At 42.2% G+C, this 24,145-nt stretch overlaps 1 protein-coding gene across 2 annotated transcripts in view; it reads left to right on the forward strand.

Moving 5' to 3' along the window:
* The window catches only part of kif5ab (kinesin family member 5A, b), a 56,523-nt gene that overhangs the window by 22,798 nt on the left and 9,580 nt on the right, over window positions 1-24,145 (forward strand). The window contains exons 2-23 of one of the 2 annotated variants that reach the window (XM_037490847.2): window positions 2,647-2,734; window positions 4,135-4,208; window positions 4,506-4,610; window positions 5,014-5,062; window positions 6,295-6,350; window positions 6,807-6,894; window positions 7,101-7,225; window positions 8,184-8,288; window positions 9,030-9,178; window positions 10,415-10,563; window positions 12,122-12,330; window positions 13,474-13,542; window positions 14,662-14,868; window positions 17,818-17,964; window positions 18,343-18,531; window positions 19,128-19,245; window positions 20,492-20,556; window positions 21,132-21,241; window positions 21,994-22,095; window positions 22,832-22,892; window positions 23,001-23,072; window positions 23,161-23,265. In XM_037490847.2, coding sequence (XP_037346744.2) covers window positions 2,647-2,734; window positions 4,135-4,208; window positions 4,506-4,610; window positions 5,014-5,062; window positions 6,295-6,350; window positions 6,807-6,894; window positions 7,101-7,225; window positions 8,184-8,288; window positions 9,030-9,178; window positions 10,415-10,563; window positions 12,122-12,330; window positions 13,474-13,542; window positions 14,662-14,868; window positions 17,818-17,964; window positions 18,343-18,531; window positions 19,128-19,245; window positions 20,492-20,556; window positions 21,132-21,241; window positions 21,994-22,095; window positions 22,832-22,892; window positions 23,001-23,072; window positions 23,161-23,265 — 2,442 coding nt within the window. Of the gene's footprint in view, window positions 1-2,646; window positions 2,735-4,134; window positions 4,209-4,505; window positions 4,611-5,013; window positions 5,063-6,294; window positions 6,351-6,806; window positions 6,895-7,100; window positions 7,226-8,183; window positions 8,289-9,029; window positions 9,179-10,414; window positions 10,564-12,121; window positions 12,331-13,473; window positions 13,543-14,661; window positions 14,869-17,817; window positions 17,965-18,342; window positions 18,532-19,127; window positions 19,246-20,491; window positions 20,557-21,131; window positions 21,242-21,993; window positions 22,096-22,831; window positions 23,073-23,160; window positions 23,266-24,145 lie in introns of both variants that reach the window. The other variant, XM_037490846.2, reaches the window with a different exon arrangement.

Genomic DNA, 24,145 nt, shown 5'->3' on the forward strand with positions numbered 1-24,145 from the left:
GCTGTATAGCCAATGGTCATTGGGTTGGGAAGACACGTGACTAGAAAGTGCTGGAAGGTTTTGGGGGTGTGAAAAAAAAACGAGGGGTCATGAAGAGGACTGGACGCCAGCGTTGGAAGAAGAGAGCAACAAGACGCTAGCAAGAGAGGCGAAGGCGGAATAAACCGGCGCGGGAGGCTGGAAGAAGCTGAACGCGGACTCGGTGGATTTGTGAGCCCGGAAACGGCGGAAAGACCGAAGCCGACACCCGGTCGGACGGAGCGGGAAAGACGCAGCGGAGGTCGCCATCGAGGGAGCTGAGCCTGCTAGCACTGTGGTCGAGGCCGGGAGTGTCTGGTGGATCGCATCGCGTACCGGAGTTTGAGCGCACTCAATGTTTTGAGAGGGATTGCATCGCACTCAAAGTTGTTGTCGGACCGAACAGGCCGGCAACGTGTTTTTTTCTCGTCTCTCGTGTGCCGTAAGTAACTGGAACTTGTGTGGCCGTGTGTGTGGTTGGGCCCAACACCGCATTGGCTAATACGGGTTGCAAGACACTTGGGAGGGGGGAATGTTTGTTGTTATTGTTGTAAGCTTATTTTGAGGTAACGTCATTGATACTATTTGGGTGTATCACTACATTTTGAGTTTGTTATTTACGTTTTGGGGAAGTTTGGTCATTTATTTCTGTCTGTTTGGTAATGTTGTGTTTGGGGGGGAAAGTAATTATTGTATTAAAATAAACAAGGGTGTTACCCTAATTGTTATACTTTTGATAAAAGAACAACCATCTCTGGGTCTCATTATTTATTAAGTAGCTTATTGTTAAAACGGTTTTATACACGTTAATACATCGAACTCAAGCACCCCCCATTCTCACGTGAGTGACTCACAGAGTGGTGATACGGGTGCTACAATTATATTATATCCTAGACTGCTGAGGCGAACATAACAACAGTTTAAATCATCCTCCTAAGTTGCATAGCGTTTAAGTAAAGGGCAGAACAATTTAATTTCCTTTTTGCTAGATAATTATTACTATAAACTATTACTATAATTTACACGGGCATTTCGTGAGCAGAGTAAAAACAATGTAAATATGTAAGTATTAAATGTAAGTATGTAATGGGCAGGAAGGTGCAGGATTCATGGAGCTTGTTGGCACTCAAAAGATGAAATATTATTTAAGAAGTCAGCAACCTTTCTGTAGGCGAGAAAAAGCTGAGTCACTTTTCCTTTCTTCATATTGGGTCAACACCAAAAATGAGCTCCAAGTCTGGCTGTGTTATGTCTTATAACTTACAAATTGTCAAGTCTCACTTGAAGAGAAATCATGCAGTTTGATACAATGGACATTTTGACAATTAAATAAATAGAACTAGTGACTGCATGGTTTGGCTTGAAAACTTTTTGTCTCCCTTAACTGTCAGGCTATCAAACAATTATATATAAAAAAAAGAAGCTTAGTTCACTGACTTCTGAACAGTCAGTGTACAAACTTGTAAATCAATATATAACATTGTGCCATGCCTCAAAGTGTTTGCATCCAATGCCTCACAAGGGGAATAAATGTGAAGGTTATAGATAGCCTCCTCTACCATCGGTGTCTGCAGGGTCTGTGGGCGGTGAAGGCTGTCTGCACAATTGCACAAGCCGATTTTGTGAATTTTACACACATATGCATCCCTCTGTCCACCAACGCGCGCACACACACACACACACACACACACACACACACACACACACACACACACACACACACACACACACACACAGTGCTTACTGGCAGCCATGCGTGTTTGATTTCGAAGACTAGACTATCATCACCAGTTCTTGGCTGATCTGTGGCTTCGTGGTTCACTGAAAGATGGATGCTCATCTTGAGTCTGTGGGGGTTCAATGAGTACATCTCCGGTTGGCTGTTTGACTTGTTTATTGGCTGATAGTCAGCTTGTCGGCTCCCTTGACTAACAGGCTCCATTGCTGTCAGACAGCCTTGTAACTGGCCCAATGTTTAAAAAATAAACAACAACCTTTTCCTTGCGTGTTATTCTCTTGTTTTGTCTTTCTCACATGCCATCGCTGGTTTTAGGTCATCTGCTTTCTTATGCACTCTCTTCATTTGCACTCTTCTCCTGTACTCCTCCACTCTATTTCTCACCCCCCCGTTGCATCACTTTACTCTTCAAGCCCTTGCACACTGCTTCTAATGGCTTCACCTCGGATGCGATCTTTTTCTCTGTCTCTCTTGAGGTTGCGCAGCCTTTCGCCCAAAGCTTCACGGTGCATTGCACTCATTCGCAAACACCCACTGTCTCTCACTAGGACAAAACACACACAGATAAAATCAGACAAAAATACAGGATGCACATCACTCAAATCAGAGAGATGGGCCACTTATTGGGATAAGTGCTGCTATTCAGGGGAAATACACACAGATGGACCCAGCGTCCATGAAAGGAATATTGATGTGGTACCTTTCTTTTGTGGCAATTTGTCATTATAATGCATTAGTAATAAGAACAACGTGTACAGTGTCCATGGCTCTCTCTGACGCACCCATATGGCTTCTGCTTCTCACTCTTCCCAAGGCAGATACAAACAGGCGGTCACAGCGTCTCTAAACTGTGTTGTCATAGCTGACCACGTTTGTGTTGCTATTCACAGGGGAAGTCCTACGTGTTTGACCAAGTGTTCCCCACCAACACCACCCAGATACAGGTCTACAACACCTGCGCCAAGCAGATCGTCAAAGGTGAGTTACGTGAACAGGGTTTCCCTATTTTAATTCCAAGGTGACTTGAAAGCTGAATGACAGAGCTCAGACGCCTTGAATCAATATATCCTTCCGTGTCCCGCCCCCCCCCCCCTGCTAGCTTTGTCATGTTTACGCTCTATTCCCCCGACTGCATGCATCAACAGCTCCTCGAAAGGAGTGCGGACATCAATTTCCATGACTTGATGTGGTCACACAATTTACGGTTATTATGGACATCCCAAAGGTTAACAAAGATGCATGCTTATCACAGCACAGCAGGATCGGCGTGCCCAGAGGTCCAGAGATCAAACGGAACCAAGCTACCGTTGAATCTCATTTCCTTCATGCCGCCTTCCGTCTACTTTTTCCACCCCTGTCAAGGTTGTCATTTGTGAATGTGGTATTCCATTCAAAAAACTCCAGAAGGAGCATGAAAACAGATTGATTTGGGGGGAGATTACTCACTGAATGGGAGATCAACAAGTAGGCCAAAGAAAGACCAAATAAAAGGCATGATGATTGGAAGGGGTTTAAAAATCAGAGGGAGCAAGGCCTTAGAAAGCTAGTTTGTAGACACGTCCTCGCTTTTTTTTCTTCTTCTTCTTCTTTTGGCTGCCTTTATTCCCACACTGATCCTCAACTCTTGGTTCTGTAATGCGTCACGCTCTTTTTGGTTCTCACCACGACCAGGCAGTGGAAGGTATATTGCTGAGTGGTGGAGGAGAGGGAGGAGGCTGTGGTTGGGGGGGGAGGAGGAGGGGGAGGAGACGGGGAGGAGGATTCCTCTGTGTGTTCTCTGAGAGCCTTTGTGATTTGTCTGTGGTCAGCTAACTTGTGTCAGTTGGCCTCTCAGGGTGAAGTGTTTTCCTTTAATCTATGTTTAACTTTCACTTTAGGGGTTTTATTAGACTCGGTCAGCAATACGATATACAGCAGCGTGCTCCTTTATAACCTCAACTGGTGGGGATTTGTAGGTTTCACTGCAGCTCCTTTCAGATAAGTGGAGAGAAAGACAAGTGGACATGCTACGTTTGTCTTAGATTTACATTGTAAAGCGTCTTTGGGTACCCAGAAAAGCGCTTTAAAAAATGAAACTATTATTATTGCTTGGTACTTCACTGAGTGCCTTCTGGTGACTCCTGGTGACAACAGCAGGTTTTAGCAATTTAGTGGGTAATTTAGCAACTAACCATGCTTAAATACCACAGAGCTCTTAGTGCACACAGACACTTTGTGTGGCACAGTCTCAATAAACATCGAAACAAAGGTCAAAGAGATCTGTCTTTGTGTAGGGGCTTTTCTGTTCATTATGCTTTGCTCTCTTTCTGCCTTGGGTCCTTCTCATACTGTGTTCTTATTTCTTTAAAATGCTTTTTGTGTTGTTTTTTTTATTACAGATGTACTGGGTGGATACAATGGGACAATATTTGCCTATGGGCAGACTTCTTCTGGAAAAACGCACACCATGGAGGTACAGTATCATTAAATAATTCATAATATAGACCACTTGCTGTAGCGCATACACATGAGACACACACACAGTACCTCATCTGGTCTCCTCTGACAGTGAATCTCCCAAAATCACTGTCAATGCTCACTATCTCTCTTTCCCGGCCTTTTGTGGCCAATAACCTCCTTTTACAACTCTCACCGGGAAACAAGCCTGTTCCCTTTCAATTCAGCCGGCTCCCTGCCCTGCTTTCTTTTACTATCCTCTCTGCTTAATTCATCGCTCACACGTTCTCATCTCCTCTCTGTCTTCTCTTAGGGGAACCTTCACGATCCTCAGGGAATGGGAATCATTCCCCGGATTGCAGAGGACATTTTTGAACATATATTTGCCATGGATGAGAACCTAGAATTTCACATAAAGGTCGGTGTGAGTTTTCCATGTTGTGGTTATTAATGAATGAATTGGTGCAGTTCTCACTCGACACGTTCGGTGGGTATTCAACTCAAGCCTCTTACGTAATTGTCACATGGATGAGCTGAGTGCACGAAGGCCAAGCATCAATAAATCACAATGTATATGTATCGTGATAATCCTGCTACTGTTGTTGCGCTTTTTGCCTTTTTACACAACAGTCTTCTAGCAGTGGTTAATGCTTTTCCTGAACCCAGAGGATGACAGATTACGCCAATTTATCTATTTGCACAATAATCATCCCTTGCATCTTTTCTTTATCTGTATCACTTTTTTTCTGTCCATCCTTTTCAGATTAGCGATTACCCTCCACATGTTTTTGATCACGTCATATTTTTTGGTTTTGCTGCAGGTCTCCTACTTTGAGATCTACATGGATAAAATCCGGGACCTGCTTGATGGTGTGTTATTGCTCTGAAACTCACATTTGTTAATACTGTACAGTTTCCCTCCAGTAGATGGATGACATTTAAAACTCTAAATGAATACGGATAAGTGGTTATGTTCTTATGAAGGGTGTCAAATAAAATTTACTGGGTTTCTGCCAAAATCCAGATTAAAAAAATATTACTATGCAATATTAAGGGATAGACATCGTTTTCATCTCTAAACCCTGAGGCTATACACAGTGATACCTTGTTAGTGGAGGGTGTTGCCCATGTATGCAGCTTCAGATGAAGATTGCAGACGTGATGCAGCGCTGAAACATGATCGTGTTTTGGGGGTTAAAAAATAAACTTTATAAACTATTTAGAGCTAAGATTATAGGGCCATTCAAATATACTTGAATTGAACATCAATCAAACGTCAGACAGTAAAGCTAAAAGCTCTTTGCAGTTGGCAAGTAGATGAAGTGCAACAACAAAACCGTTTTCATTTTGGAAAGCACAAAATCTACACGTAATACTCTTTTTGTTCAAAGCTTTGTAGTGTTAAGCGTAGTACACAAAGATGCACCACACCATTGTAAAGTTCATAGTGTTATCACCCAGATAGATAACCAGTATAAAATGATGGAGAGGCCCCGGACAAGAAGCTGTAGGCAGCATCCTAGTGATTCCATCTTCAATGGAGCCCGAGGCGGTGGGGAATGTCTTCATTTGTATGCGGGGGAGTTACAGCCATGAACACAAGAAAGAGTCGACGACATGCACAGTGAATCGCGGCACAGCGAACAACACCCTGTGGAGGCATTTGCAAGGGAAAAAGGTGGCTGTAGTGTGTTGAAACACACAAACACAGACACCTACAAACGTACAAAACGTCTCCAAAAAAGAAATTAGCCTCCGCCATACCGTGAAATGTAATCATAATCGAAAAAGAGACAGGACTTTCCAACGTGGAATGGCAAATGCAGAAGTTTGAGCCAGCCGAATGGTTTTGCAAAGAAAAAAAGTGTTTTGTTTCCGTCACGAGCTTCTGCCTTATCTCACAGTGATCTGAAATAGTTCAGTTCCATAAAACACAGATAGCTAGACGCCCATTATTCTCGCACCGCACTAGCGGAGTCTGGCTTCATAGAGGGGAAACATCAGGTCAGGTTGGATCATAGTTGTGCTGAGAGTAACAAACACATATTTGCATGCTGATTTGCACACACAATGCACAATGACCTCTTTCCCTTACGCCCTAGTGACAAAAACCAACCTGTCGGTGCACGAAGACAAATACAGAGTTCCTTATGTGAAGGTGAGTCATCAGTAGTTTGACACGATTCAGTTTTCTCTCGCCACATACAAAATAGTTTCTGTTATGAATGATTCAACATTATGAGAAATATGATTTTTATTTATAAGTGCATTTAAAAAAAACAATTTTTGTCGTATAACGGACAGGATGAGAATGATGTGTGAGGTCATTTGGTTTGCTGTGTGACAGTGAATTTATTGAATTGAATAAGAGACCAATTGTATGTGTCCACCTCGGGGAACAAATAGTTTTGTAGTAGCTCACCGTCCACATTTACATTTACATTTTTCATTCAGCTGACGCTTTTATGCGAAGCGACATACAATAAGTGAATTCAAAGAGGGCACAGACCCAAAACAAGACGAATTAAGAAAGGACCATTTCTACATCTACGTTACTATGGTTGGAAATTCATATGTGTGACCGTTTAAAATAAAACCTCTTTCTTTCGCTCAGGGCTGCACAGAGCGCTTCGTCACGAGTCCCGAGGAAGTGATGGATGTGATAGATGAAGGGAAGGCCAACCGACATGTTGCTGTCACCAGTGGGTCACACTTTGAATCTTTGCTATGTTTCACCCTAATATCCTGTTTCATGTCGGAATATCCTTCTTCTTTTTTTCTCGCCATTTCAAGATGCAAAGGAGAGAAATGTATAATGAAGTGCTAAGGGAACATCTCCTTACACGTCCGTCTAGGGGTAAATAATGAATTGAATGACTTTTTCTCGTCCCCTCGCTTTATTATCCAGACATGAATGAGCACAGTTCCCGCAGTCACAGCATCTTCCTAATAAACATCAAACAAGAGAACGTGGAGACGGAGCTGAAGCTGTGTGGCAAGTTGTACCTGGTCGACTTAGCCGGGAGTGAGAAGGTAGGTGCAACTGGGGAATTTTCTTTAGAAACATGAAAAGTACAATAGAGCTTTGCACTGCTATAAACTCTCGACCTTCACTGTCAGCAGTATTTTGTAACCCTGGGACGGGACTTATTTCTCTGTCTGTGTGCAGACATCAAAGAATCCGATAATCAATGCAGGGACGCCGTGAGCTTAAGCCATCGCTCACTTTTTTGGCAACGCACCGAATTTTTATTAAATTTGACATTATAAAGGGCTTTGGTTAACTTGCTCACTTTTAGAAATCCAATTGGTTGAACATGATCCGCGGGTCTTGTATGTTGATTGTATTGATGCAGGGAATAGAGTGTGTTCAGAGTACTTGGTGGCCATCACATCATTATAGATTCGGACCGCAGTCGCTTGGAGCTCATAAGCGCTGATGCTGCATTGGGAAAATGCTTCATGGAAAACTCAGCTAATTGAGAAAAAAAAAAATTATTGACTGAACTGGATGCGCCACCGAAGGCTTTGATAAGACAACTCGCCCTCTTCCCTAATTAAGCAACTCGTTATCTTTCTCTAAATACATGTATCTCGTGACCCAATCTGGTATGACTTCCTTGTTAAATTCCGACTGACATTTACCTCCTCAAACACCTCCTGATCTTTTTTTTTTTAACAAGCTATACATTTGTTTTCATTCCTTCAATTTGTTTCCCCCAAAAACATCTTTTTGCACGCTCAACTGACCTGCTTTGCCCTAATGAAAGACTCTCTTGGTTAACATGGATATTCATTATTATTGATTGATTGGAAGTTTACCAACGAAACACCGTGTCTAAAATGTTACATAGCAATCATTATAGTCACACATCTGTTTGTCTGTTAAACAAACCTATGGGTAATAATAATGTAGATTTATGATGCCACAGTGTACATGAACAAGGTCCTCCTGTATGTGTGTGTGTGTGTGTGTGTGTGTGTGCGTCAGGTCAGTAAGACGGGTGCAGAGGGAGCTGTGCTGGATGAGGCCAAGAACATCAACAAATCTCTGTCGGCTCTGGGGAACGTTATCTCAGCCTTGGCTGAAGGAACGGTACGGAAGAGAAATTCTCTGCGGTCTTTATCCATCTCATATATTCTCATATACTCCCATAGCCCAACCTTAAACCTTAAATAGTTAGCAATTGTTCGCAAAAATGCTTAAATGCTTATTTGTTAAGAGCTGGATGAGAAGATTGCCTTATCTGTCTCTATGTTGACCTCTTCCTTTTCCTTTTGTTTTAGAATAAAAAAAATATCTTTTCATTGCAGTGATGTTAGGCAGTTTGTCCCCTTATCCATAATCCATATCGTTGCTACAGTTGGTAACCTTTTTCCATATCTCCGCAAATTGAACCAGATAATTCAACCACTCGCCGCAATCTGCCCACTCTACTTTCCAAGCTCCATCATTGTAATTAAAATATCCAGCATCTCCTATTATATAACTCGGAAGGCTTAGGGAACTCCTCAAAAAAAAAAACTACTGGAAAAGCTCACAGAGAGCAAATGCCTCACAAATCTTTTATAAAGCAACCGACATTCATTCTTTATTCATCAAGAACGAACACAATCTTTTTGATGGAATTCCAGTGGTAAAGAAAGGAAAGAATGTGAATGATGTTGCAGATGGGGAAAAACCTCCTCTGTCTTTGTTCCGTGCTGACGCTCTAAAGACACAAATATAGCTCCCAAGAAGAAAGGCATCTGCCAGTTGATATACAACTTTTCAGAATGTCCTCCAAGCTCTTTCGATAAATCTTTTTTTTATGTCCTGTCCTTTGTGTCTTTGTAGAAATCTCACGTCCCGTACCGTGACAGCAAAATGACTCGCATCTTACAGGACTCGCTGGGTGGGAACTGTCGCACCACCATGTTCATCTGTTGCTCTCCCTCGAGCTACAATGATGCAGAGACCAAATCCACCTTGATGTTTGGCCAACGGTAATATGCTTTCATGCTAAGTAGTCATGGGCGGCTGCACTGTGCCTGTCCGTCTCAGCTCAGCTGCAGCCCCATCGGCTTGGGTTGTTTTTCTGTTGGGATTCTGCAGATATGCTTTTCACATAGTGCCTCCATCTTTGCCCCTCTGGAGGAAGGCTTGCTTTTTGGTTGCTGATCGATATGGGAATACTTGAAGAAGTTTGTTGTAATCCTAAGGGTAAGCTGCACTTGTAGGAGGAGAGATCTGGTGCGCTTTGCCAGCTGCTCCTATTGCTGACGGTGCATAGAAAGAGATCCTCTTTATCCATCTCCAGACTTTATTCCTCTACCAATACATTTTATGAATATTGACTGAAACAAGAGTGTTGTTGGTTGAAATAAATAATGCATTCCTTCGTAATGCATTATACAATAAAATAATAATTCATGCATGCGAGCAAAAGCAGTAACAAAATCCACAGCAGATATTGGATTTTAATGAAGAGAAGGCGTGATCTCTTATCTGTAGGCCACAGTAGCTATTTAACACCATTAATGATTATTCTTAAAATCAATATACTTCAGATATTTCACAGTCTGTATCAAGACAATTGTACAGGTGTGCGTGGAATGTTAAAGTCTATGGACAAACTTTGGAATTAGACGTTGCATAAATGAGCCATTGCTGCTTTGTTTGACACAAACGGTATTGTCCCCTGATGTTTGAATATCTATCTAAGTAACAAAATTCTGATGTGATGAGACATTTTCAGCTGTTTATCGAGGAATAAATGAACAAGGACCACGGGATTTTCTCACTGGAGTGTTAAATTAAGGGATCTGTGAGCTGGAACTGCTGTTGCTGTGGCATCATGAATATTTCAATTCTGTGACGCCACTTATTTGCATCGTAATTAAGCAATGATTTATAGTCACATACAGGACGTGTCTCGTCTTACCAACTCAAAGAGGGCTGTGTGTTGATGTGGTGAATATGTTTCAAGAGATCAGGAGGGTTTTTTACATTTGGAATTCATGCCTCACCGCCCTCTACCTACATGCACCATTAAACATCGTCGTCAGAAACCTAATTTGCACACCACCTAATTAGATGCCAGCCGTTTCCCATTGAGCATCAAATACCCTCGTTGACAGTTCCTCTGTTTTTCTTACGTTCTCGTGAACATTTTCTTTTCTCCCACCTGTTTTCTGTATCTTTTTCTCTTTCTCCGTATCGCTCGGTACCCCTACAATTAGAGCCAAGACCATCAGGAACACTGTAACAGTGAACCTGGAGCTCACAGCGGAGCAGTGGAAGAAGAAATACGAAAAGGAGAAAGAGAAGAACAGGTCGCTGAAGGAGACTGTTCAAAGACTGGAGGCTGAGCTGAATCGATGGGGGAACGGTAATACTCTCACTGATGTCCTGCCGAGCGTTCGCCAAAACATGAAATACTTTAAAGGTTGCTGCCAGAGAAGAGCTTTGAAACTTGTTACATTTAGAGAATATCGTTAAACATTGAGTAACGATTATATTGTCAGCCGCACAGTCAGAGTGGGAGATGAATATATGCACACCTAATGATATTGTAACATGTGGTTCTCCTCTGCAGTAGTTCAACTTAATGGGGAGCATGGTAAATATAACTGCTAATTATCAGTATGTTTTCATGGTCAATGTGAACATGTAAGCAGGACGAGGCTATCATTTAGTTCAAAGCAAAGTCTCTGAGGAAAAAGGAAAGCCATTCGATACAGTTTAAAGAGAATTATCATCAACCAGGGCACAAAGTACATCATTTAATGTATGGTGAAAGAACATCTTAACACATAGTTTATTTTACCTTGCCTTTCATTGAAGAACACTTACAAAGGTGTGAAAACAATGACCAGCCAACTAGCCTGCAGACATTATTTTTGGGTCCCCCTAAGTGCAGACTTAACCTCTTTGATATCTTCTGTATACATGCCAGTGGAGATGTGGGGCACAGCAGCCAAACAGACTCTGGACAGGTTCCCAAACACTTAAAAATCTCTCCCTGGACACTAATATTATTCAGACTTCTACACTTTGTATAATTGGATTCCCTCTCTCATTGGGCCAAAGTGCTGGAGACTTTATTTTTTAAGAATCTTTAACTATTAGTAGTCCTGAGGCAACAAGGACTAATAACTTCTCCACGGACATTGTCCCATGTCAGCTTACGTATCCGTGTAAATTCACACGGAAAGTCCCATAACGCACGATGCCCCTGAACACAAACTCATTTACTGTAATTACAAGCACGTGTACACACACACACACACACACTTCTCGGCCTCCTCTCCTCCTGAGCAGTGTGTTAATTCAAATGTCAGTGCACCCAACAATAGTGATTGGATGACATTCAAGGAATTGAACAGCTATCAGTGAAAATGATTTATTCAGCTGCTCAGTTACTCTTCTTCTCTCTCCCTCTCACACACAAAGACACACACACACACAACCTCTCCCCTCCACTATCTTTCTCTCTCTGTGTCTCTCACAATTTAGTTTTAATTTCCTAATGTATCATTTTGACAGCATCTTTGTGCCCATCACCCCAACTGAGCTCCATATATTGTTGCACACCTCAGGCCAGGAACTCCCAGAGACCAACACAGTGGAACCTTTTGGTCGGAAGGAACTTGTGCAAAATTTAAAAATACTGAATTTTACTTATCATTTTTCTGCATCTGCAAGCCAGACATGTGACCGCTAACATTTAAAATTGATAAGCTCACATATGTTGTGCTGCTGTTTACAAGGAAGCTAATGTATGGCACAGAAATATCTTGTACCTGAGACATTTATTAATGACCTACAGTATGTTGACAAAAAGTCCACCCATCCTTTTTGTTTATGCACAAAGCCATATTTGAGGACAAGAGATACAAACATTGCATCTCAAAAAGAAATCCAGTATTTTGTCACTTTGTCAATAGGTGAGGATGGTGCTGTGTTAGAGCCTCTGAGCCCAGGATCGGAAGACGTCTCCCTGGTGCCTCCTCAATCTGAGGTGCTGCTCCTCGACATGCGCAGTCCCTGCAGCCCTTGCTCCATTGCCTCCTCCATTGTCGTGCACATCTCTGAGGAGGAGCGGCAGAAGTATGAGGAGGAGATCCGCAAGCTTTACAAACAGTTGGACGATAAGGTGAATGAATGGAAGCTTTCCTGTTCATGAATGCAGAGCTGTTTACACATAATGGATGTAATTGTATGCACATATGAACACAAAGAGAATATCGTGAATGTTTTATTCATGAACTTAGGATCCAGCACATAGTGCTGAATAATGTTGTAACTTGGGCATTGGGGAAAATAATAATGGCCTACAATGATAAGCATTCAAGCTTTGATTTATTCACCACATTGTCTATGCTCACGTATGACTTTCTCTGAAGGGTCATAGTGTCTCATTTGATTGCTTTTATGAACAGATTACATTTAATATGCAAGAACCTGTGGTGGTATGAGTATGCAGTTGCACCGTATGTTTTATACGTCTTTGTTTTAAGACGAGAGGTAAAAAAGACATGACATTTTCACTCATGCAGACATATGTTGGCCTGTCGCACACACTGCACAGGTCAATCCATGGGGATGCATACATTTTTACTCTCCTGTGTGGTGTGGTGGAAATTTGTGGATTGACGCCTTGTGAGAAATCAAAATTATCTTGAACTCGCTTTGTGATTAAGTATTTATTATCTAAAAAATATAAAAATGATGAAGAATACAGAAATCATCAACACAAGCCGTAAGTACAGATAGAAGACAAATTACTCAATTCCTGAAAAGGAAAGATTGTTCCTTCTCCCTCAAAGGAGTAGGAAGATCTGACAAAGGGGAGAACAGGAGTTTTATTCAGGTCACAAGTCCCTCTAGAAAGGTCACACACCGAGTTCCTGAGAGACTCACAATTTGCAGCTCACCAAATTCTCCCCCGACATGTGGTACACTAACTGATGCAGGACATTCTATTACATGTTATGTACATTTATACCCTGCTGTTTCTGGTCGAAGATGCACTTGATTGATGTGATGCATGATTGGCTGACCACAGACCATGAAATAAATGTTTTTTGAGTTGTAATTCAACTCAACAATAAGCTGTGCTTTACTCCTATTCTATTCTGATGTATTGACGTTTTTTTTTGTACTATAACTCTTGTGTATGCAGTTAGTCCAAGCTCAAACCGTACAGCAATGCACAAATCTAATGTACAAGTTTGTGTCATACACACCACTGTATATATGTACTGTGTCCATTCAACATGTCTCTTTGTTGCCGAAGGATGACGACATCAACCACCAGAGCCAGATGGTGGAGAAACTGAAGGAGCGGATGCTTGACCAGGAGGAGGTAAAAGACTTCATCATCAGTCCACAGTAGGCTGCACGTGGTAATCTATAGCACCCTTTGAATAGAAGTAAGCTGGGAGAGGTTTATTCCCATGCCCTTGATACACGCACGAGAAAACATTTTTCAGGTGCCAGAAAGTACTCGGAAAGAGAAAATGAAGCATTAGTGTTCATTAGCAAGTGCATTTCCATGTTGACGGTAGTTTAGAATATAATGGGTTTTGGTGGCTGCTCAGACGCTAATGAATGGAGGGAAAGATCAATACAAGGATTGATGAAGGATTGAAACGTGATGTGCGAGACCGTGGCTAACGTTGTTGCTGTTAAGCCAACAAACAAATGCTCTCTAATTATTTAATATGTGGTTTATAATACTTTGGATGAACATGACTCCACAACCATTTGTGAATTTACAGACTTTTTTAATAATATAAGTTGGTTCAAAGCCCGTTATTCACATACATCAAGTAAACAAGTTTGTCTGTGTTTGCATGCTACTTTTCGGAAGAAGGACTATTCAAATATAATTGAAAACAGCATTTACCCCGTTAATAGCAGAGTGGCTAAACGGTCTGCAACAAGCTTTGCAATGTAGTGCACCGCCAAGTAAAAGACTCCACGTTCGCTAAATGGGTTCATCCACATCTAAAAATGGCCCCTGCTGTGGGTTGTCAAGATGGTAACTACCCAGCATTAGCTTTGTGTACGGTAGCATGATTTTACATCCATTTGGCCAAACAGAATATTTATTCTACAGTTCAAACCTGAAGGCACCCTGGGTAGAGTGAAAATCTACATTTAATGACATCCATTCAGTGAAATGGCCCACAGTGGGCTGCATGCAAAACAACACCATGAGGGCAAAATGAAAGTCTTACAGCTCCATGAAATAGTCAAATTTGAATATTCTAAATATGTTTTATCTGTAAATTCCCAGCTGTTTAGACTCACAGGATTTGTACACAGGCCTATCTGTTATTACCAAGAGAACAAGATTAATTCCACAACTCCGCCTCATGAATAATGAAGACGCTGCTTGTTGAACACAAAGCTGTTCAAAATGGAATCCTTCTCTTTTTTTTACAGTTCTGTTAAGTTGTTAAACGTCTGCGTCCCTCAGCTTCTAGCGTCATGCAGGGGTGACAGCGAGAGGGTGCAGTCGGAGCTCGGCGCGCTGCAGACAGAGAACGAATCTGCAAAGGCCGAGGTGAAGGAGGTCCTGCAGGCCCTGGAGGAGCTGGCGGTGAACTACGACCAGAGGAGCCTGGAGGTCGAGGAGAAGAGCGTGCAGAACAAACTCCTGGCTGAAGAGTGTGCAAAGAAAATGGTGGGTTTGGCTCCCTGGAGACACCGTATTAACATCAACAAAACGGTCGATAGAGGAAGGAAACAAAACAATAAGGCGGCAACGGAGAAGGATCGGTAAATAAAGGCATGGACGATAATGGGCTGTGGTGGAATGAAACAACATTTAGAAAAATAAATGAAAAGAAAGCAAAGCATTTAGGTGAATAGAATCTACTTATCTATCCATTTTATGTCCGTGTCTTTCAAGAATAATTGGAACTTTAAAATGCTGAAAATGCTATTTAAAAGAGAATGAGAAATTCAAGAGCTTTTTTAGGAAGGAATATAAGCGAGATATTCTGATTAATCCAGCAGACATGAACACATGCATCTAAGAAATACTAGAAAGAATTACAAAAAAAGGTAGACAGTGGGAAACGCATTTTAGATACTGGAACTTGACATAAATTCAACAATATTGTTTAAATTACAGCCAGCACATCTCCTTTTGCTTATACCTGTATTTGCTCTCAGACTGGCTGTTTTATTTTTGCACTTCGACCATAAAAAGTTAAAAACTAGATTTATGTCGGAGTCAGATGATTTGATTACAGTCCGTTTTCAAAAACATCTCATATCGTCGTTCTAAAGCTGCGTTTTTTATTGAAGAGCAGATTCACATTACGACAGAATTCAACGTCGACAAAGCGATCGTTGCTTTGATTAGGCATGTTTCATCTGCAAAAGCCTGTGAAATTAGCGATTAATGATATTCCAATTTAATCAAAAACAATTATTTCAGTGACTGTGTAGCACCAGACATATTCGTGTCAGGTTTTGAAGCTTTGAAAAGTTGAAAAAAAAAAATAATTTTAAATTAGTGAAGATGAAGATGTTATTTGTTTTGAAGTCTCAAACTTAAACATCCTGAAACTTTTGTTTTCAGTTTGCTTCTTGTGGTAAAGTGATCCTTTATATAAAGTTCAGTAAAATTTCAATCAGAATCTCTTAAACTTTGATTGTTGCTTACTTGGTCATGAATATTAAATGTTATTGGAAAATATTCAATTCAAACCCATGAAGAAAGAGCTCATCAGAGAAGCATTTCTGAACCAGCACAAATCCAAATGGTTTTATATGATTGGCCAGTTGTTAATGAGGTCCTTGTGACTGATTCGAGTGGACCATTATTCACTTTATTTAAACCTTAAATTACCTTTCATGCACAGTTTTACCATCTCCTCTCTTCTGTCTCTATCAAAAGCTGATCCAGAAAAAAAGAAAAATCACTGATGTTGTAACGACTGACTGCATTAATGACTTAAGTCTCCTTCTATTCTCAGTCATATAACTTAGTTTTCTTTGTAGATGTCTCAGCTTGTTCGCCCCCGACCTCTCAACTAACACAATGTCCTCTCAGAGACGCTGCCTGGCAGCCTGACAAGATGTGAAACCAAATACAAGAAATAATACTGACATAAAAAAACCCATCCCCTTATCACATGGCCTTTTCCATCTCCATTCCCCCTGACTCTTTATCACAATTTTTTTTTGCATCCCAGCTGTTATGCTAATGCAGAGTGTATCAATTTCTTTCATAACTACAGTAGAAATGACCTAGAAAAATGGCGGCGTGGAGTACATTCATCCTCGTCTTTAACCCACACTCTCCTCAGCATCCTTCATCTGAAGGCTCTTCTTCTGCAGGAGGCCATGACCTCGCCGACTGGTGCTGGCGTTCATTTAAGGACCTTCTTTCGCCGAGCCCTTTTCTATCTTTACAATTTACCCCAGTCACCATTTAACAAATTGGTTCCCAAACTTTTACTGTCGAGCCCCCCTTTGATGATGTAAGCACATTGAAGGCCCCGTCCCTTGCCGCCCAAAATGGATTTCACTTTCTTTATTGTCAATAAATAAATTAACTGTTGGCTACGTTTTGGGAAGTAGTTGAGTAGTGCTTTCACAGGGACAGGTGCAGCTTTTGCAAAGGGACTCTTCTTGACAGTGACAAGTTTCCAATTTATTTTTGAAAAACTCAAGGTGCTTTTTCACATGATCAGTGTCAGTGTCTTTGAATTTAGCTTCATACTGTCTGCTGCCAGTGTTTTAGGACACTCAACACACTGGGCTCTCTCCTCATGGCCGTCCACAGTGCTTGTAAAGCACAGGGACAGATATGCTCTGTTATATTTCCGTACTTTTACCTTTTTTTTGTTCCTGTCACAGCTGTAACAGACTATCATCTGATCATCGCTTAACACCTGTCACAAGTCTGTTCATTTTGGCAATATGCAACCTTATTCATCTTTTTCCTTTTTCTCTTTCTGTCTCTGTCTCGATTTCTTAGGTGTAACCATATGCTATAGTGCACTATCTTTACAAATTCTTTACACTGATCTATTCTATTCTATTTCTATTGAGTGTCTTTCTTACTTGTAAATGGATTCATTCCAGATCCTTATTCACTACTTTTCGTTCTAATGTTTTGTCATGGGAGGTGACCCGTGAATTTATGTCATGGCCTGGAGTTAACAGGGGGAGAGGAAGATGGAGAGGCTTTTAAAGGAGTTAATGTTATTGTATTTAAGAAGTTGTCAAATGCTTAAGCACCCTCTTTTGTTATATTTCATCCAGCCCTGTATTGGTTTCTTCATCATGTTCGAGCATTGGGCCTAGAAGGTTGGAGCTGCCTGCTGCACAAGGTGTTTCTCCATCATTCATTCTCCTGCATCCTTCCATCCAGCACCGATGCCATCGCCCCCCGATCTTAGTAGTTTATTGATTCGGTTTTAGCTGCCGTTCTCTTTTTGCTACTCGGATGGATGAGAATGAGGTCAGGGGTTAACCTGGGTCTAGCAGCTGTGTGTGTTTGCAGGAATAAATACTCTCAAAGCCTGCTGCTTGAAAAAAAATCCCCTTTCCAGGATATCCTCTCTGTTTTTATGAACTTGTCTTGCTCTCTAATTGCATTATTCTCCTCCAATAGGCTCAGTTCATGGCTCTAGAGGTGGAGCTGTCTCGTATCAAGGAAGTAAGCAGCCACCAAAGGAAACGCATCTCTGAGGTCCTCAACGGGCTGACGAGGGACCTGAGTGAGTTCAGCACCATCCTCGGAAACAGGGACATCAAGCTGGTGAGTGAGAGGCAAACTGAAGACTTAAAAGATGAGACATTTCAATGCCAAGTTTGTATTACTGTTTCCTACCTTCTTCATCTAAGAGTAAATATTTAGAGCTCATAGATGTCATACACAGACTTGACTAGAATCAGCACATCCTACTCTTTCCAGCAAATTAAATTAACTTTGTTTATACAGCTTTTTTTAATTTGTGCGAAACCTCTTTTCCTGTGAAATGTGCACCAAAAGGCCTTGAATCTAATTAAACCTAATGGATGTCAGAGAGAGAGAGAGACTCTTTCTCCCTTTTTAACTTGCCATGCTCACTCATTCCTAACTACAAGTCGCTCCATCAACGGTCTCTCTCCTCCGCTATGCCTCTTCTGCCTGCAGCACGTGGAGATCACCGGTGCGATCGAGGAGGAGTTCACCGTGGCCCGCCTCTACATCAGTAAGATAAAGTCAGAGGTTAAATCCATGGTGAAGCGCTGTCGCAACCTGGAGAACCTTCAAGCAGAGTGTCACCGCAAGATGGAGGAGACGGGCAGAGAGCTGTCCTCGGGTCACCTCCTCGTTTCACAGGTGAGGAACTGGCCTGATGATGAGTGTGTCACTCACCTGTCTGAGGCAACAGCACATCAGAAGTTTTTAGTGTAAAAACTGTACCGATTTTTAAAGGGTTGAGGGGATTCGTATTGTGGTGGCTGCTTGAAAGCAAGTTTATTTAACAGCTGCCAAATACAAGGTTGGTTCTTTCTTCTTATCACAGGTAACCTGCCTTGATGGCAGTTAGGCTTTTTTAAAAAGAAAATTACAGGTGAAACTCGAAAAATTAGAATATCGTGCACAAGTTCATTTATTTCAGTAATTCAACTTAACCGTCTACCAGGACATTTTAGAGCACTTCATGCTTCCTTCAGCAGGGAGTTGGCACCTTCCTACATTGAGTTTTTGAATTTGAGTTTCACCTATAAATATAGGGAAAACCTAATATCAAGGTACATTCATATTCCATATTTATATTGTGTGGTGCCACTGACTGTAAGGAGTTTCACATTTAATTTTAATCCCCTAATGAATTATGGAGGCCACATAGGTAAAATGATCCTTTGTGTAAAGCGTTGCCTCCTAGAGGTCCTTTGCTCATCGATAGGCTTTTCACGTCGTCTGTCTTTCAGCACGAGGCAAAGATCCGCTCTCTAACGCACTACATGCAGAACGTGGAGCTGAAGAAGAGGAAGCTGGAGGACAGCTACGACTCTCTGAGCGAGGAGCTGGCAAAACTCCAAGCTCAAGGTAGACTAATGTTGTATATTAGCATTGTTAAAAAAAAGAAAGCTTTCTCTTAACAAAATGTCTACTGCCATTCTCAATTTTAATTTAGCACAGCAGCGCTTTGAGCTGATTAGAATTAAAAATTAGAATATCGTGCAAAAGCTCATTACTTTCAGTAATTCAACTTAAAAGGTGAAACTAATATATTATTTAGACTCATTACATGCAAAGTGAGATATTTCAAGTTTCACCTTTTAAGTTGAATTACTGAAAGTAAGTAAGTAAGCTTTTGCACGATATTCTAATTTTTCGAGTTTCACCTGTAAGCATGCTATGACAATGCTAAGATACTGATGTACAGGCACATTTTTTTAAGATGGCATTAAATAGTGGAAGTACATCTTGCTCACTGCACAGTGAAGGACAAAATGCAGATTGAGCTACATCGTTAATTCTCGCCGGATTGCTGACTTGATTCCAAAGTCAAATAAGGGTTTAATATTCTGATACGGCAAAACAAAATCCTGTCTAGACAAAATAGAACATGACGAAAAAGACAGCAGGTGTGTCACTCTGAGGAAATGCTGATTAAAACAACTTCATTGGCTTTAGTGCCGAGCACTCGTACGTGCCAAGTGCTTTAAAAGCAAGGTCAAACACTGATGAACAACTCCAGCTACAAAGCCCGTCAAAACACCAGCACGAATAGACGAATCGTGCATTTGAAATGTGTAATAAGTCCATGTAACTGCGGATATTCCCAGGGCACAGATGCGATTCACAAACCAGGCCGGAGGCAATGTAAGTCGCTATTCTTTAAGGAGAGGCTTGATTGATTTAAGGGCAGGTAAATACATTTTGGCCCTAATCTACACTTCAACCGTGAGTTCTTTGAGTCATTACGGAAGTAGATAAATACAAAGTTCCACAGGTTGTCTTGATCACGGGACCCGTGGTAGAGAGCTTTGTAATTTCATCATCCGACAGCAGGAACAGCAGCGAGTTAGCAATCGGATCAACGTAACACAATAGATGTCACTTTCAACAATCGATATTACTACACCCGAGGCGTGACTTGGATCACGCTGACCTCTCTGTCAACATGAAGCAGGGGAACTGCTGTGCTGTCAAAGTCAGGTGACTGTAACCTTTATCGTCTTCATCAGTCTCTTTTATCTGCCTCCTTTTCTATTCAGTTTCGTTTTCAATCTCCCTGTCTTGGTTTCTCTCATTCACTTGAATGTGTTGTTGTTTGTTTTTTCTTCAGAGAGAATGGCACAGGTGACCGGTGGGGAGAATCACTCGTCTGCCCAGGATTCCTGTGAAATGAAGGTAACCATGACTACAGTTAGAACAATGAATGTGGTGTGATGACCTTTTCTCAGGCCGACGCAGCGCCCAGCTAACTGCAGGTGTGATGCGTTGGTGTGCACCTGCCGGCGTGCATTTATGTGTGCGCACAGTGTGTCAAACAAACAGATGGTTTTATTTAGGGGCCAGTAGGCCCAGGACACATTTGTACTTTGCCCCAAGTGATCTAACCTGAAAGTAAACACGCAACACGTGAAGTTTTCAGCTGCTGAACATATTTGTTTTGTTGGCAGAATTTAACTTTATTTGCGCACATATTTTTTCCAAATGAGTGTGTGTTTGTGAGTGTGTGGCACATACCAGTTCCATTAGCCTTGTCACACTTAATACTCCACACTATGTAAGTGAAGTGAAGTGTGTGTGTGTGTGGGGGGGGGGGGTCTGTATATACTTTTGTGTGATGTCAACGGGGCTCTCTACGTGTGTGTGTGTGTGTTTCTGTCCCGTGCCGTTGTTGAGTCATTCCGATTTCCATCGGGTTCCCGCCGACTCTCTCTGCACGTATGTGTCTCACGAACTTGTTGCCTGTTCCTCAGAGGGCTCTGGAGCAGCAGATGGAGTCACACCGGGAGTCGCACAGCAAGCAGCTCGGGCGCCTGCGAGACGAGATCAATGAGAAGCAGGAGATCATCGGCGACTTGACGGAGTCAGTGCCTCCTTGTGATTCTTTACATAGTCTCATGCACTAAATAGGCATTTTTACATCTATCTTTGAGATTATTTGTCCTTATATTGTGCAGCTTGTACATGGTTTAAGAAGCAGATACTACGCTCATATACGTAAAAGCGGTGTTTGTAGTCGAGGTCTCTGAAGGCCCTTCTCCTCCGACCCCCGGCCAGGCAGCAAAAAAAGGGCCGACTTCAATACGTGTGAGTGGTGACATTAGGAAGTTGCAGCTTGTGAGGACCTCTGGGTACAGCAGCTGCTGAGCCACTGTGCGAGGAGCATGTTTGGGCTCCTCAAAAAAAACCTGCCGTTTTTTAAGTGCCTCCTTGTGAAGATGTTCTGTACGAGGCGTGACTGCGAAGGAGCGGCAGCGGGAGGACTTCTGAATGAAAAGACGTTTGGGGCCACTCTACTTGTTTCCGCTAGCATGACCCGATTTGGGTAAGCGGCTTGTGAATGGTTGGATGGAGGGATGTCAGTGGAGCGGGCTGCAAATCCTCTGTAGCATTGTGACCCTTCAGATTCTCGAAGAAGAGCAGGAAAAATCTGGTTTTTTAACAATCAGAAAAGGAGGGTGAAATCTAAAAAATGGACAACATTGATGTTGACAAAAAAAAAGATTCAGATTGTATCTGTACTCTGAAGGGACAGCCACATGATCCACTTCTCTATAGCCCTGTATCGAAAGCTGTCCATTGAAGTGAATGAGCCGTTGTTCACCTGTTTTTCAGTTGTAACCAGAAGCAGCAACTGGAGTTGGAGCAACTGCACTGTGACTTTGAATGTCTCCGGAGCCAAGAACATCACAAGAGCCGACAGCTGGAGGAACTGACGTGAGTTCTCCGCGCTACTGTCCTGGCCCGCTCTCAAACACGCCGCCATATGGAGGCTCCGGGGCGAGCCGCCTCTCCTGATGCAAAACTTCCCTTTTTCCTCTCCTGTCTATTTCCCTCCAGCTCTGCAGCTCAGTCACCCTATTGACACTATGCCTTTTTCAGTCGTTGCGTTTGCGGCTCAAATGGTCTGAAGGCCGTTCCCGTTTCACTCCCTCTTTACCTCGGTCTGTCTGGGTTTCTGTATTTCTTTTGTGAATCTCTTTCTCCGCGGCGGTCTTTACGGGATAAGGCAGCAGCTGGCTGCTAATAGGCCTCTTTCTGCCCCGACCTTTGCAGCGAGTTTGATCAGATGGCAGATGGGAATCAGCCACGAGCCGGGCCAGACAGTCTATGATGACATTGTTCTTTATTCAGGAATAATTCTTGCCAGAAAATTGTACTCATTGTTACTCACTCAAAAGTCTTTTTTGCAGGGCTCATAGGATATTAGAATACCCCTAGTTGTAATGCATAAGCACTTTAACAGATAGCAATAGTGGTGCTCATAATGAGACCTGAAATTTTAAGACATAAAATGCTTTATGACATTATTTCTTTAAAGCATTATGAGTATTTATGAGTGCTCATACAGTGCTATAAGCCGTAATAACTCATGTAGTTATGTTTTGTAATTCATTATTGACATTGTCGTAGAGAAGGTTATAGAAATTTTCATCTATCCGTCTGAATATAGATTTCTCCATGAGCGGCATGAGCAGTCGAAGAGGGACCTCAAAGGGCTGGAAGAGACTGTCGTAAGTCATCATTTACTGTCACAATTCACTTGGCTCCCTCAGAGGCCACGGATCCACTGTGAATACTCCAGCTGCTTTGTCTATTTGCTCTCTCCAATCATACCAAAGGCTCGTGAACTCTACACCCTGCACAACCTCCGCAAGCTTTTTGTTCAAGACCTCACGACTCAAGTTAGAAAAGTAAGCCGGACACAACGTAAATACACAACAAGGATGCGGCTAATGTAGCTCCGCCTGGACTGAAAGGATTTTTTTCTCATTTGCACAGAGTGCACAGATGGAGCTTGATGAAAGCGGGGGATATATCAGCCAGAAACAGAAGATCTCCTTTCTTGAAAACAACCTCAACCAGCTTACAAAAGTTCACAAACAGGTAACAATAAGCAGCAAAGTGAAACGTTTCTATGGTCCTTCTTGGATAGAATATGAGCGGAGGACAACAAGAACATGGACAATTGTTAGAGCAGTTAACTATGTTCTTCATTGCTCTCCTATGGGCAAGCGTAGCGCTAGGCTTATCAATCATCTTACTACTTGCCATGAAAGTCTACTTTAAATCACAGCAGGGGGTGTTGAGTCATGCTGCCTTCAGGAATAGAAAGCCATGCTTTAAATAGCTACTCCAATAGGATAAAAACAAAGGTTTTCATTCGGTTTCACATAAACATGCTCAGATTTTTCTCCTGTCTCAATTCAACCCTTTAAAGGCAACCTTGTGCTCAAAAAGGACACGCCTATGAACACGCACACACTCACTTTCCATCTTTCTTTAATATCACTAAATGCAGCAGAGGGCTGAGTCTTTATGTATTAAATGTTCTACCGACTGGCACATTGCTCGTGCCGTGCAGATTGGTGAGAGCTGCGCTGCAGCAGTGGCTGAGAACCAATCCCATAGTGGCTGCTGGGGAAACTCCGTCCCATCCACCACCGGCTGGTACTGTGAGAACAGAAGATGAAAGTCACGGCCATAAATCAAATAAAGTGATAGGACTCCCACAGGCAGGCAGCGGACGGTGTGGCGGAGCTCCGGATGAGCTTCTCTGCCCCTTAATAGTAACCCGTCTGCCCGTCTGATCCGTCTCAACATACTCACTAACTGTCGGGAGTTCGCTCATTGCTTCCCTCTCCTTTTAGAATGACTCACCACAAAATAATCGGATAGTACTGCCAGGCCCCCTGTGGTTCTATTCAATTTCTGAATCCTTTGCCTGTTGTCTAAAACCCGCTGGTCTTCTACTCATGGGGATTAC

This window comes from Pungitius pungitius, chromosome 8, assembly GCF_949316345.1.
Source record: "Pungitius pungitius chromosome 8, fPunPun2.1, whole genome shotgun sequence".
Taxonomy (NCBI): Eukaryota; Metazoa; Chordata; class Actinopteri; order Perciformes; family Gasterosteidae; genus Pungitius; species Pungitius pungitius.